The following is a 15,329-nucleotide window of genomic DNA, read 5'->3' on the forward strand; positions in this document are numbered from 1 at the left end:
GTGAAGGAAACTTTTCATCCCGAATTCTTTTTCATCTCCATAACTAATTTATGTGAATTTAGGCAGACCTAGAGTAAGTCATGATGTTTCAATGGCAGAAAATTTTTTTTCTTCTAAATATCAAAATGCAAACAAATTATTGGAAGAAAACTTCTCCAATGCGTAATCCTAAATTATCTTCTCATGTTTTTATTTCGATATTTTAAAAATTTCTTACCAGTATTTGAAACTTTATGGCTCACTCTATGTTTGTCTGAACTCACTTTTTCTTTACTTTCAATTTTATATCAGTTATTGAGGTGAAGGAGAATTTGAGACGAAAAGTTTCCCCTGCAGTATAGTGTCCTCTTAAAATGTTTATGTATTATATTTAGATGAATTATGATTTAAACTAAGAATTCAACCAAATTTTACTCTAAATTCTAACTTGTATTGATTGTTACAATAATCATTTTATATAGATCTGCGTGATTTTTTATTTATGTTTATAATTTTTAGGAGTTGGGCAAATATGGTTTGCTCTTTTATAATGCCTTATTCATGATAATGCCTTTAACTATATTGTGGTGGTATTCAGGTGAAGTAGAAAAGGTAAATGATTTTGCTTTTTTAAATTCTTTTTGACTGTTTTTATGAACAAAATATAACCATAAATTAATCATGTCTAAATCACAATGATTTTCTTTTGAATAGAATACTTAAAAACAATATATGTAGAATAAGGTGGCAATATATATAATACAATATATAGAATAAGGTGAGGGTGTTATTATTTTGAATAACACCCTGACCTTATTCGATTTCAAGCAATAACGAAATATAATGTTAAAAATTTAAGCATTGCGTCTAATGGATTCTGCAGTGGCAGAGAACCTTTTTTTTTTTTTGAAAAAAAAATTAAAGAAATGCATTAAAATTTGGATTTAATACTTTGGGCAAAAATTCTTTTCTAAAATCTTCGTTAAACTGGAGTTTCTGTGGTCCACTATTATAGGGGTAGCATTGCAGGCTAGGGAATAGGAATGCATGCCCTTAATTTTAAAATTTTAGAATTTTCTTAACAATATTTTTTTCTCAATTTTTTTAAAAATCTCAAAATCGGTATTTTTTGTGTTAAAAAAATTTTCATGATTTATTTATAATTTAACAAATAAATATCCTTATTATGGCTTTCATGTAAGTGGTATTTTAAAAATTATTTCATGTAATACACCTTTAAAATCATTTCACTAGCTTGATATTTTAAAACAAATTTTCATGATTTTTTTTTTTGAAAGGTAAATGATTTAACGGATGATTAATAGGAAATAATTTTTTAAGAAAAAAAATGTTCAAAATTAGAATGCAGCGATTTCTATGAGATAAAATTTAAGTGATGTTTATAGTTTTTAATTGTAGTTAGTAGTTATTTTGTGTAGTATATGGAATATTATAATTTTTTTTTAATTACAAAATTTTTTTCAATAGCATATAATATTTTCATAGGCACTTTTCCTTTCTGTCAAAAGTTTTTTAGTATGATTTAATTTAATTTTATAATATTTAAATTCTTCACAGAACTTACTACATAATTTGACTTCAAAATTAGTATTATAATTTGTATATTTAAGCTTAAATTTCTTGTGAAATTTTAGCGGCATTTCTTACTTATGAACAACAAGATTAAATTACAAATGTATATTATTTTGGATGTGACTTTCCTAAATTTTTCAAGCAAAAGTTAAAAACAGAATAAATGTGTAACAACTTTTTTTTTATAAATTCATCCCTAATTACATGTTTAGCCCAATTTATATGGTCTGTATTTATATTATAAATATATTTTGTTCTGTTGTATTAATCAGATACAAAACCAGACACAACAAAGCAATTTCTCTCTATGAACTTGCTTTTTTTAATGTATTTAAATTTTTTATCCTCAAAATATCGGCCACAATCTGTAAACTATGGTCTCAATAGACACATTAGGGTCAATTGGACCCCATAATGTTAATTTCACTTCTTGCTTATTTCACCACATCTCTAGCTAGAACTGTTTAAGCTAATTAATCAAATAATTTTGCCACACAATTATAAAATTTGTTTATCAAAAAATAGCTCTACATAAAATATAAACTATTATAGTTATTCATGATTTTTTATTTTAGTATTTGAATTATAAAAAAGTTTTTTAATTGTAAATTATGCAAAGTTTTGCTTATAATTACTATCCTAACATTTTTAACTATGGAATTTTAAGTGACAGTATACAAAATTTGAACTGAATCAATTAATTTGTTTTCGAGAATTGAAAAGTTAAAAATACAACTTTTTTAAAATTTTATTCAGCATAAAAAAAATGAGAAAAGTTGGTAAAAATTTAGGTTAATTTCACGTTTGTGCACTTTTTATCTGCATCTCCGCAACTAATGAAGTGAATCAGAAAAGTTTATTTATAATTTTAAAAATGGTTTTCCCATAGATAATTCCATATTAAAATTATAATTGTGAAGTATAAAAATTTTTGAAATAATTTAATTTAGCTAATTTTAAATGAGAAAATCCAAAATATGAAGGGAATTGGTCAAATAGTTCTTGAGAAATAAAAATTTTAAAATACAATTTCTTTGAAATGGCAAGATGCGAAATTAGCAAGAGGATCAAATTTTCAAACACTTATATTGCCTAACTATTGGGACCATATTTCTCAAATTGCCCTCATATTTTGAGGGTCTAAAATCCCAATCCCCTGAAATAAATTTTATGTTCATTCAGAGAAAGTATGTTTTTATGTCTGATTTCAAAACTTAAAATATGACTAATTAATTAGCATCTTTAAGGTTAGATAATTAATTATTGAAATAATTGAATTATTGTTAGATAATAAATTATTGAGTCATAGTGCGTGAAAATCTCATCATTAGATCAAAAGTTATTAAAATGTTGTTTTTTTTTGTTGCTCTGTTAATAAAATCAGCTACATATTCTTCTAGTCCAAGTTGGTATTGTCATTTAAAAATAGAAATATCATGAAGATGTTGAGTGAAACAAAATACCTGGTATTAGTATGTTTAAATAAGCATGCTGGCTTGCGTAAGGGCCATATCAATGATTCGGCCCTAAAACCTACCAAACCCACTTCTGGTGCGAACTGATGAAATGCTTCATTTGTCAGTGGTGACTAATTGTTCTTTTGGCAAGTTTATCTGTTAATAGTAATGCTAAGAAATATTCGGAATTCTAAATTAAATGTTAAAAAGAAAGCAAATAATTATTAGTTGTTTGAAAAAATGTAAATATTTATTTATTATTAAAAAATAAGGCAAATGTTTATTTATTTATGATGTGACGTTCTCAATTTTTTCATTTTATTTTCTTGTAGACATTTGCCTTTTACAAATGGCCAGACATGATGTTCCTGACTTCTTTCTTGCTTTCATGCTTTATGGGATTCGTATTGATGTACTCAACAGTTTTATGTACAGCTTACAACTCAGCTCTTACGACAACAATTATTGGTGTCATAAAGGTAAAGTCATTCATTAAAAGTTTTATTGTTTCTAGACAAATTATTTTCTTCTTCGCATTTTGTAAATAATCATCACAATAAAAAATAATGAAATCCGTAGTAGTAATTGCTGGAAAAAAAATCAGCGATAAAATCACATGAATCGTACTCCTCAAATGCGCCTTTCGTTTTGAGATTAGGTTGTTGTAATAAATAATGTTGTATCAAAAATATTGGAGAAAACTATGGAGAGGTCAATAGCAATGACTGCCAACAATTCGGTAGAATTACACAAGCCTGCGAAATTGAAGTTTTTGAAAAATGCAAGAGAAGTTATTGTTGATTTATATGTTATTTGATGTGCTGATTTTGAAAATGACCTTCATTTTCCCCAATCGCTTCAAGATTTTTTGTAAAATCGATATTAATGTTTTTACTAAAATCCTATTTGGAAAGGAATTCTCTCAAACAATTTTGTATGTACTATCTGGTAACTGTCGTCTTCATTCATTTTGATCTATGTAAAATTTAATCTTGTGAAAGTAAATTGATTTTTGAGTGATCAGCTAATATTTAATTGGTTAGAATGAACAAAAAATACTGTTACCAGATTGCACAAGTCACGTCTGGTCGAGAGAAAAACAATTAGTTTCATGTGTTTAAACTTTTTACATAACTTTCTAGAAGAAAATCACCAGCATACCATTTAAATTTTTTTTAAAGATAACTTAACGTAAAATTGACGATTAACCAACAATAACAAATATTATGTAGGTGTATATGAAAGTTTGAAACAAAGAACAAAACAAACAAAAGAAAAAAGTTTATATTTAAGCACATACTCGTTTTCCTCTGAAACTTATTTTGATGATCTTTTATGCTTAATCTCAGGTCTATCTCTAGCTATCATCCAACACTAGTCAGCAAGCATGTTCTTGTCCCATCTTAATTGATATTTATGCTCCATATCTCTGATAACTTGATGGAGCCTTTCCCCTTGTTCTTTGCTGACTGCTCCTAAATTTTCGGTGTAAAAGTCCACATGTGAGTGAAGGAAATGCATTTTGACAATCATGGAGCAACCCAAAGTTTTAAATTTTTCCAGAATTTTCATGACAATTTCTTTATAATCAGGATCCTTGTAGTTACCCAGAAATTTACTGACGACATCTTTGAAAGCAACCCAAGCTTCTTTTTCCGTGTTTCTGTCATGTTAGTCTCAAAATCTTTATCTTTCATGAGTTTGTGGATATCTGGACCAACAAAGATTCCCCTTTCAACTTGGCTTGGGATAAACCTGGAAACTTTTTGAACAGGTATTTGAAGCAATCGCCGTCTTCTGGAACAGCCTTGGCAAACTGCTTCATTACACCTAATTTTATATGTAGCGGAGATAACAATACTTTTTTGGGATCAACTAGGCTGTTTCGAATACCGTTCTTGGTGCCTGGGTCAAGATTTTGTCTTTTCGGCCATTCTTTTTTGACCCAATGTTGTGACTTGTTACGGCTGTCCCACTCACAAATAAAACATGGGAACTTTGTAAATCCTCCTTGTTAACCAAGAAGTATAGAGATAACTTTCAAATGACCGCATAGCATAGCATAGAGATAACTTTAAAAAAAACTGTTTCTCCATGTCAGATTGGCATCTTTGCAGACGATATTGTCTTGTGGACTAGTGGTTCAGACATAGGCAAATTGGAATCTTAAACTAATGGTTCCTTGGAGGCTGTAAGGAATTTTTCGCTCTCCCACAAGTTAAACTTTAACCCTTCAAAATCTATTAGTAGCTTCTTCACCACAAATATACACCTATATAATTATACTCCCGCTGTATATCTTTCTGATCAGTTACTGGGCTGTGACAAACATCCAAGTTACTTCGGTTTTACTTTGGATCCTGAGATAAATTGTAGGAAACATATTGAGAAAATGCAGACAAAGCGAGAAAGCGCCTACAAATTTTGAAGTATATCTCGGGTAGAGACTGGGGCGCTGATGCCTCTACTCTTAGACATACTTATTGTTCCCTCGTGCGGCCCATTCTTGAGTATGGCTATCAAATATTTCAAACCGCTTCTGCCTCTAATTTAAAGATCCTGGATCGTGTCCAATCGAGTGCAGCTAGAATAATCACTGGGTTAAGGAATAGCTGCCCCAATGAAGTGGCACTATATGAGGCAGATATTATGCCTCTGGCAATGAGATTTAGAATTGGTTCCTTTAAATATTTTAATAAACTAATGAGCCTTGGTGATTCTAACAGGACAGCTGCATACATCTTGAATTGGAGAGGCAGTCAGCGTTTGAAATGACACACCCCATTGGAATATGCTAGAAAGGAGAGGTTTATTGAATTTGAGGTCGTTCCTTCAACCACTCTAAATTGTTTGCCTCCTACGGTGACCCTTAGGGGCATCAGTTTTAATGACAATCTGAGATCTCAAGCCAATAAACAGGTAGACCATCCAGACCTGATGAAACAGTTGGCCGTAGAGGTTGTCAATAGTATCCCTTCTGGCGCCTTGGTCATCTACACTGACGGTAGCAAGTTGGAAGACGGTAGAACCGGGAGTGGTGTTTTTGTCAACAGCAATGATAGTGAAGTCAGGATCAGTATCCGAAACCCTGACAATTGCTCAGTCTTTAAAACTGAGATCATGGCTATTGGAACTACCCTTAATTATGCCCAGACAACTGATAATAATTGCATTTGGATATTGACCGATAGTAGGAGTGCTATTCAGTATTTCAGGAACTGGCGGGAAATATTGGATATTCCTGGCCAGGAGATTATGAAGCTTTTATCTGAGATAGGCCTGAAGACACCAATAAGCCTCCAATGGATCCTATCGCATGTCAAGGTACATGGCAATGAGACAGCTGATGTGCTCGCCAAGAATGGCTGTGATCTTCTTATGAACTGTTTGAACCGTCTTACTCCCACTGAGATCCACTCCCTGGGAAAACATCGTTTGCCTTCCAGTGTGGCGCCGTACTCCATCCCATCAGCGGTATGCTGGCAACCGCACTGGCCTATCATTAACATGCAGCGGTCCTTGGCCTTTCCAGTCGACCATGGCCAGATTTCGTAGTGGCCATCTTAAGTGTTTAAGGTTTCAAAATGGGGAGAAGACTTTCCAACCTTGTTCCTGCTTACAACCTGCTAGTCCTGATCACCTTCTTTTTTGCCTTGGCGCTTCTTATAAGCAGCTGCTGATTGATCGGGACTTTCTGCAGATATATGGGGAACTGACGCGACAAGGCCTTCTGGACCTGGTTTAGGCTTTCCTTCTCCAGGGGGATGTGTAACAACAACAACAAACAGTGACGAAAAGAAAGAATACCCAAATGATCTGCTTCAACAGAAGCTTAAATACAGATAATGGGTGACGTCATGATCTACGCAAGAGCGACCAACAGCAAATGAAAATAAACTGGCCGATCCCCGCAGACCATGACGTCACCTACGCAAGTTGAATGCATGAGATCAACGACCGAAAATCGAACCTCATACCTTTGAGACTCTATTTGTCTAACAATATCGGAGCCTTGAACTTCTGGATGTTTCGAGTCTAAAGACTCTGAAGAGATGACGGGCAATTCAGTTGGAGGCAAGGACACATCAGGCTCATGAGGATGGCCGATGGAATGTTATCAGGATAAAATATTAGTCTTTGATTTTTTGGTTATACCCACGAACATGGCAGGAACGGATTGTAAAATCATTGTGATTCTTGGATATTTATGTCTTATAAAATTGCATCTTATAGATCATGATGTGTGTGTGTGTATCTATCTATATGTTTATATATATATATAATTGTTATTTACAAGTTTTTATTTATTTCTGTCCCCACACAGAATATTTTAATTACATACATTGGAATGTACTTAGGAGGAGATTATGTCTTTAGTTGGACGAATTTCATTGGACTCAACATTAGGTAATTACTTATTTTCTTCATGTGTTAATTGTCATTTTAAGTTATTTCATTTAATCATTTATTTTGTGTATTGAATTGGTTTTTTTAAAAAATTCTTTTAGAAATAAATTAACTGTGTTAATTTTATTTAGCATTTTTTTAATAGTTTATTTCAGAAATTTCTATTTAATTTTAATCTAATCAGGTAGGAGATTCTTTGTCACATTTTAAACTTTATTTCTTATTATTTTTCAATTTTTGTTACATTTCTAAAAAAATAAACACACTGCCAAATTTTTCTATTTTGCTAAGATTGTCAACCTGGCTACTAGGGTCATTCACTAATAAGTTTTTTTTGTGAGACAATAAAATCTTGTGTTAAATAAACATGGGTTTCATTGATCAGTTTTGCTATCTAAGTCTTCCATATTTTCAAACAATAATAGTTTTATTTTTAAACTGGAATTTAATCTTACTTAATTAAAACTTTTCTGTATTTCAAGATAGTTTGGACATTTTTACTTTAAACATTCCATGAAAATTATCATTATTGAATAATTTTACTACATACAAAATAATCTCTTGTATTTGTTTTCTACATTGTACATGTTCTTGTATATGTTCTCTACATTTTTTTATTCAGTGTCCTTTTTCACTTTTTTTTCTTTTGCATTGTTTTATCTTTATAATGTAATTTTAAAAATATTTAATCTTGAAATATTAAGTTATTATTTCAAAAAAAATTAATTATGATATATCAGGGAGTGTTTATCCTTTTAGGATGCTATAAATGTTTATATTTTTTGTGGGTTTTACATTTTGTCAAAATAGTATTCAACAGACTTTTGCGATTACATGATTAAATTGCATTTTTATAGCCCCTTCCCTTTTTTCCTGATTTTAATTCAACCATAAAGTTTTTTTTTCCATTTTTATTAGAATAATGAGTAAATAAGACTAATAAGAAAGTAAAGATTTTGGAGAATTATGATTATAAGTTTTTCCAAAAGTGACAAGGTTATATCAAACCATATATTTTTCTTACAATTGTTTCCAAGTAGGAATAGTCCAGATACAGCATCGTACGTACGCAGAAATATCTTATTGTTTACATGGATCCAACATGGATTTGCTAAACAATTTGAAAATGATGCTTATCATTATACTGCCTTTCCAAAACTTTCAATTACTTCCTTACTTTTTTTATATATCCCAAAACTTCATTTTAGTATGAAATCTGCATGGAACTATATATGCCTACAAATGTATTGGTGTCTGAGCATTTAATATACTATACATTTATTTAATATACTATATATTTAATATATTTAACATTTTTTGAATTGGGAATATTTGCTGCTTGAAACAGTTCCTTATTTGATTTTTAATAATGCTGATAGTTTTCCTACTAGTAAAGAAAATAAACTATTAAACATAATTTTTAGTTCTGTCATCCATTTTTCAATTCATAGAACATTTTCTTACAGGTTTTAGAGACATTCATTTTTTCTCAGTTACTCAGTCGGCTGTGAAAATTTTATTAAATTACTTTATTATAACTTGTAATGTTTCATTTTAAGTCTATTTTCTCACTCTGATGGTCTGGCAAGCTTCAGTGTTTCTTTCAATAGGAATCAGTTGGTTTTGCCATCCTAATTAGATTAGGATAAGATACAAGAAATTCTTTGTTCTAAACTGACCAAAATGTTTCAAACAGTCCAAAAGTTTATTAAAGTGTCCAAAACTTATAATTCTGAAAACAGTTAAAATATATAAAACCCCAAATGTAACCATTATGCACATATGGCACGTAAAAAAAAGTCCAACTTGAATTTTTATTATGTTTTAAAAATTTATTAAAATAAATTTTCTGGTGTAAAATTAATTCTCAAATTTAATTTAAAATCTTACTATTCATTGTACTTTTAAGATATGAATGCATTATAAAAATATAGTCATAAATAAATAAATATATTGCATGAATTCAAGTAATTTCATGAAACTTTGTTTTTGTAGATAAGTGTTTGATAGTTTGGAATATTATATTATGATTATTGTATTGTAAATGACCTTATTGTAATAGTGTACTATATTTTATTTTATTTTATAACCACCATTGAACTGCTGACCCAAATTTAAGTTTACGTCTTACCAATGTTCAACTCTGAAGTTTTGAACCTAATACAAAAAGCAAGGATACTGTTGGATCAAGTTGGAGAAATTTGCCTTTGTGGAGGACTTTTTGATGGAACTAATCCACATTTGCGTTACACGACGACAAAAACCACAAAAATCTCCCATGGTTAGATTGATGGCAAGGGGACTTTAACCCATGATCCGTCTTCAGGGGTCTGTCCAGGGCAAATTTACTACCGTTTAGCGGTACCTTCACAAACTCAACTTAAGGAAAAAGGGTAGTTTCACAAAATACTTTTAAAAGAGCAAGTTCTAAGATTCTTCCCCCCGCTTCGTAAAATTTTGTTGTCGTATCTCCACGAATGAAATGACGAGGCTGTCCCTTTGTAAAGTTTACAGGAAGTCGAAATTCAAACTATTGTTTTAAAGATTTTTCTAAATTTATTCTAATAGAGCTTTATTTTTTATGAATTTTTTTTTCATCTGTGACCCAGTCGAAAATGTTCTCATAATCAGGGATGAGATTTTTCCGCTTTTTAGCTGATTTCCGTTTTTTTCACTTTTATCTCTTGAATTTCAGCTTTTTTATCAAATTCAGATTTTTCTAAAAATTTCACTTTTTTTTATAAGTATTCCGCTTTTTCGGAAAACTCACCCATTTTCAAAGAGAAACACAAAATTCAAACTACATAGCTACCAATCCTTTCTCATTTTTACTTATTTTAGCTATTTTCTCCCCTTTTACACGCAGCAGATAAGATTTTTCGAATTTTTTACCCGCCCTCCAGATAGATCCGATTTTTGTAGTTCAAACGACGCTGTTTCTGACAAGCCTTTTAGAGGTCCCAAGCCTGGAATCTGCTAATATCTCGATTCTTATTCACACGATTTTAATATCAAACATAGCTTTTCATATTTGCGTGTTGCGATTCTTATTCACGCGATTTGAATATTGTACGTTGCGATTCTTATTTACGAGATTTAAAAATCCGATATTGTGATTCGTATTTACGCCTTTTTAAAAACCTATGTAGCGATTCGTATTCACGCAAGTTTAAAATTCAATGTCTTGATTTGCTCATGCGGTTTATAATATCAAACATTGATTTTCGTATTTATACGTGATTTTAAAATAAGGCATTGGGATTCGCATTCACGCATTCTAAAAATTATGCATCATAATTCTTATTTATGCAATCTAAAAATTACGCATCATGATTCGTATTTACGCGATCTAAAAATTATGAATCGTGATTTGTATTTACGCGTTTTAAAAATTCTATATCCCAGTTTGTATTTTCTCATTTTCAAAATCGTATATCTAGTTTCATATTCATGTGATTTCAAAATCCATAATTGTTATTCATATTCACGCAATTTTAAGATCAACTATCGCGATTCTTGTAAGAAGTAAATTTTTTTTAAAAATTAGTTACTATAAAAGTGACTGTTTTTCTAACGACGATTATTAGTATGTATATGTAAGTGTTACAACATCAGAGAAACTGGAAGGGAATATATTCAAAACTTACATTCTGTGCTTGCAAAGAAGAAAAAATAGGATTTGTCACAAGATGTTTGAAGATGGACTAACGACTAAATATAGCAAACATAAAAGATATAGCAAACAAAAGCAATCACTTAAAAAGGGATTTAATTTAATTTTTTTTTTTTTGGAAAAAGAGTTAATTAACTCATCATCAAAATTTTATTTATAATTGCTGTTATTTATGCTATAAAATGCAAAATTCTTATCAAATAAAAAACAATTATCTAAACAGTTGCTGATTGTCATGTAATTTTTCAAACTAAAATAGCAATTTTTGTATGTTAAGGAGTTACTATATATTTCTACTTCACTGTTATTGATATGTTTCAGAGGGCTGTAGTTAGATTAGACTATAATATGAACATAATGATTCGGTCCATTGTTAAAGTTTTTTTTTCCAATATAATTTAAAAAGTAATATTACTGATATATTTGCTATAAATCACATAACAGTATTTATTAAAAGAAATGAAATATTAATGTATATTCTCAGTAGTTTTAATTTGCTAAACCAGGTAGTTTTTCAAGTAATAATTGTCTCTTATGTGAACTGAGGAAAAATATAATTTCCAGCTTTATTTTTTCAATTGGTAATTTTTATTTTCACTAAATGTTAAGTATCAATGTAATCATTTATATAATAATAGATTAGTACACAATTGTATGTCAACACATTATTTATTATCTTAAACTGTCTGGAATTTATTATTAAAGGGTTGCGCTTGCGTAAAATTTACTATCTTGGAAATTCAGCTTTTTTGCCTTTTGGCTAATCTCATCCCTGCATAATGAAAATAACTTTTAGTGCTAGTGTTGTTAAATGTATGTTTTCATTAAATTCAAGTTGAAATTTAATTATGAACAATCAATTTTATATATATTTAAATTTGAATACAATTTTAAGCCCAAAATTTTACAATGGCAAAATTTTTTTTGAACATATGGGAAAAATATGTATGGAAATTTACCAGTTATAAATAATTTTTATTTGTAGTGAAAATTTTTTGTAAATATTTTCTTATTTTACTGTATTTTTGTGTTGATTTTTTAATATAATTTTTAAATTATAATTATAAGGATATTATACGTCAGCACTGTATATGCTGCGAGCCGTGTGGGGAATTCATATCAACTAGCTATTGCTGGGATTTGAACCTGGTTCACACCATAGGAAAGCGAATGCTCTATCCCTGAGCCACCATGTCTCTTACAATATTATTTCAAATAGTTCAGTGTTCAACATTCCTGAAAAATAAAACTAAGATTTAATTTTAAAACCCATCTTAGAATGATTTTCTGGATGCGCCTGAATTTCTTTTCATTCTTTTTATTTTATAAAGAAAGAAGATTCATTTTCAAGTAATTTCAATATTTTTTAGTATTCTTTTTTACTGTTTGATGTTTATTATTATTCTACTCAAAGCATTTGTTTTGTAAAATTTGCACTGCATAGAAATAATATATTATTCTCTTTAGTATGCTAGGTAGTTTGGTCTATTCTTACATTACATTTGTACAGAAAGATAGTAAGGCTTCAACTCCTGTAGTAAGACATGGTTAAATCCCATCGTAAGTTTTCCCTCCTTTCATTAGTTTCCTATAGTAGTTTAGAAAAGCTCTCATGCTATGTAATCTAATCATGTTATACATATTTATTACAAGCAGAATTGATAGTTTCATAATTTGTTTTTAAAATGAACAAATTGAAGTAGATATTCCATATAATGCATAAAAAAAGTGTTTTAATATGTTTTACAGAAATTTCTATGAATGCAATAAGTATATATTAAAAGTGATGTTGTTATATTTTAGAATAATTTTTTTTTCTTCAGTTTTAATATGAACATATTTAGATTAAATTTTTATTTAGTATTCAAATTTTGGCCAAAGAGAATCGTAGTTAAAAGGTTTCATGGTACGTAGGTACTTTATTTATGTTGCACTAAAGCTGCACAATTGGCTATTGGCGATGGACGATATTGGATTGGAAAAAAACCCTGAGGATGATCCGAAGACATGCTATCGCAATTTTGATCCTCTGTAGAGGGGATGGATCCCCTGCTTTGGTAGCCTGAGGATCTGCACGCAAAGTCGAGCACTTAATGGTAGAACAGTTAACAAGGACTGATACCTCGTACCCTCGGTCCCTATGCAGGCTGATCAAAGTGGTCACCCAACCGATTACTGACCGTGATCAGTGATGCTTCATTTGTGTGTTTTGCTCGGAATCATGTCTTTGCGATCAGTCCACTGCGGGACAAACAGAAAAATGTTTCATAGTGTTATTATTACATTTTGTTTTGTAATGTTTAGGCTGGTTTTGCTCTGCACTAATCTGCTGAAACTTGCAAATAATTTTGACTCTCCATTGATATTTGCACAAGGTGATAACGGTAGTTATTATTTTTTTTTGGAAAAAATGTATTGAATTTTTTTAATTTATTTTATATCGTTTAATATTAAACATCAATTCCTGAAAGTGTATTTTTGTGTCTGATTTCATTACTCAAAATATCATCAGAGTTATTAATTTGCATATTTGATGTCACCCCCTTAAACCATTAAGATCAAGTCCTGAAACCTGAGATCGGATCATTAGATCAAAAGTTATTGAAGGTTGTCCATTTTTTTATGCATTGTACTCTGCTCTTTCATTAGTTAAATCTTTTTTTTTTCTATTTTATAATATTTTTAAAATCTACACTATAGAATTATACATTATTATTTTGACATTTAATATTAATTAAAATCTTTAAATCTATGATAGAAATTAGTTTCAGTGTATATTTCATTCTGAATTATCATTTCAGGCTTTGTTTGTGAAATGTGCCACATAATCGTGCCTTTATCAGGAGCCAAAGAAAATTCGGAGAGAAACTTTATATTTAAATTATTTGCATACATTTTTCATTTATAGCTCTATGTTATAAAATGGGTATTTTCATTTTTAAAGTATTTATTTTACTGGTTTATTGCATTCAGCTGTAAACATCTTTAAGTCAAATATGCAATATTGTTATCATCACCCATTAGTAATGATCACAAATGTCTGTTATTTTAATGAACTGAATTTACAGATAGATTTCTTTGATTTATTTGCTGATAAGTAGTATTCGTTTGATTTATATAAGTTGTGATTATGTATACTGAAAAATTCCATTTTTCTTTTAAAACTATCTTTTATTTTTGTGTACATAGGGTATGTATATATATTTGAAATTTTATGATCAATATACTTGAATTTATCGAATTATAAATGAATTTGTAAAAAATCGGCTTTTATCTTATAAAAAATGTGTTTTTTTGTCATAAAAATAAAAATACTATATAATTTTTTTTAAAAAAAGCTTTAACTTACAATTGAAGATTTTCTTTTAATAATAAACTCCCTTTTTGTTTGAAAAGCATTTCCATAATTTATTCTTTTTCCATGATTGCAAACCTACATATTTATTGTGTGATTTTTCTATTAGATTTTATAGTGAGCTTTTAACTCTAAGACTCTCCTGTCTAATAACTGGCTCTTTTAGGAGCACTTTATGTACATAAACATCTAAATAATAAGTATTAAATAATTATGAAAACGCTGATATTTGTAACTAGCAAAAATAAAAAAATTCTTTTTTCATTCAAATTGATTCAATTTGTTCATCGGAACAATAAATATCATCAGTTGTCTATAAATCAATGTTTATAGATAAACAATTCTATTCCTTTAATTTCATATAATTTTTGTGTGTTTATAATTTTCTTTTTCTTGCAAAAGCAATAATTATTGAAAACTTGTCTTTAAAATTAAAATATTTATGACTTTTTGAAAGTAATTTATTTTTCCTTTGACTTAATTAAACTCATTCTTTTTTTTATTTTTTTTTTTTAAAAAAAAAGGTTCTCAAACTTTTACAACTGTGGTTCTTTAATTTCAGTATTAAAGTTTTGTGGTCCCTTTCCTTTTATCAATATTATTTAATTATATATAAATTAGCAAAATATAGTTTTCATTGCCAATTGGACACAATGGCTAAGCAATGAATAACAATTAAAATGTATTTCACTGACCTAGTAGAAGAGTTTTGTCTTAAGTTTAATTTTAAAAGAAAATATAAAGTTTTTTTTATATGGTAAATCATTGTTCTATAATTCTTTTATAGTTTATCCAAAATTTTTTTTTCTGCTTTTTTTTTTCAAAAAAGAAAAATTCATTTTGTAAATGGATTTACCTGTTCTAC

General features: G+C 29.2%; 1 protein-coding gene across 3 annotated transcripts in view; it reads left to right on the forward strand.

Moving 5' to 3' along the window:
- Positions 1 to 14,690, forward strand: part of LOC107441639 (nucleotide sugar transporter SLC35D1) — a 43,813-nt gene extending 29,123 nt beyond the window's left edge. For all 3 annotated transcript variants that reach the window (XM_016054979.3, XM_043051152.2, XM_043051153.2), the window contains 5 exons: positions 499 to 591; positions 3,362 to 3,508; positions 7,354 to 7,436; positions 12,577 to 12,669; positions 13,911 to 14,690. In XM_016054979.3, coding sequence (XP_015910465.1) covers positions 499 to 591; positions 3,362 to 3,508; positions 7,354 to 7,436; positions 12,577 to 12,661 — 408 coding nt within the window. In that variant the 3' untranslated portion in view covers positions 12,662 to 12,669; positions 13,911 to 14,690. The remainder of the gene's footprint in view (positions 1 to 498; positions 592 to 3,361; positions 3,509 to 7,353; positions 7,437 to 12,576; positions 12,670 to 13,910) is intronic.
- The last annotated feature ends 639 nt before the right edge of the window (positions 14,691 to 15,329 follow it).

This window comes from Parasteatoda tepidariorum, chromosome 1 (assembly GCF_043381705.1).
Source record: "Parasteatoda tepidariorum isolate YZ-2023 chromosome 1, CAS_Ptep_4.0, whole genome shotgun sequence".
Taxonomy (NCBI): Eukaryota; Metazoa; Arthropoda; class Arachnida; order Araneae; family Theridiidae; genus Parasteatoda; species Parasteatoda tepidariorum.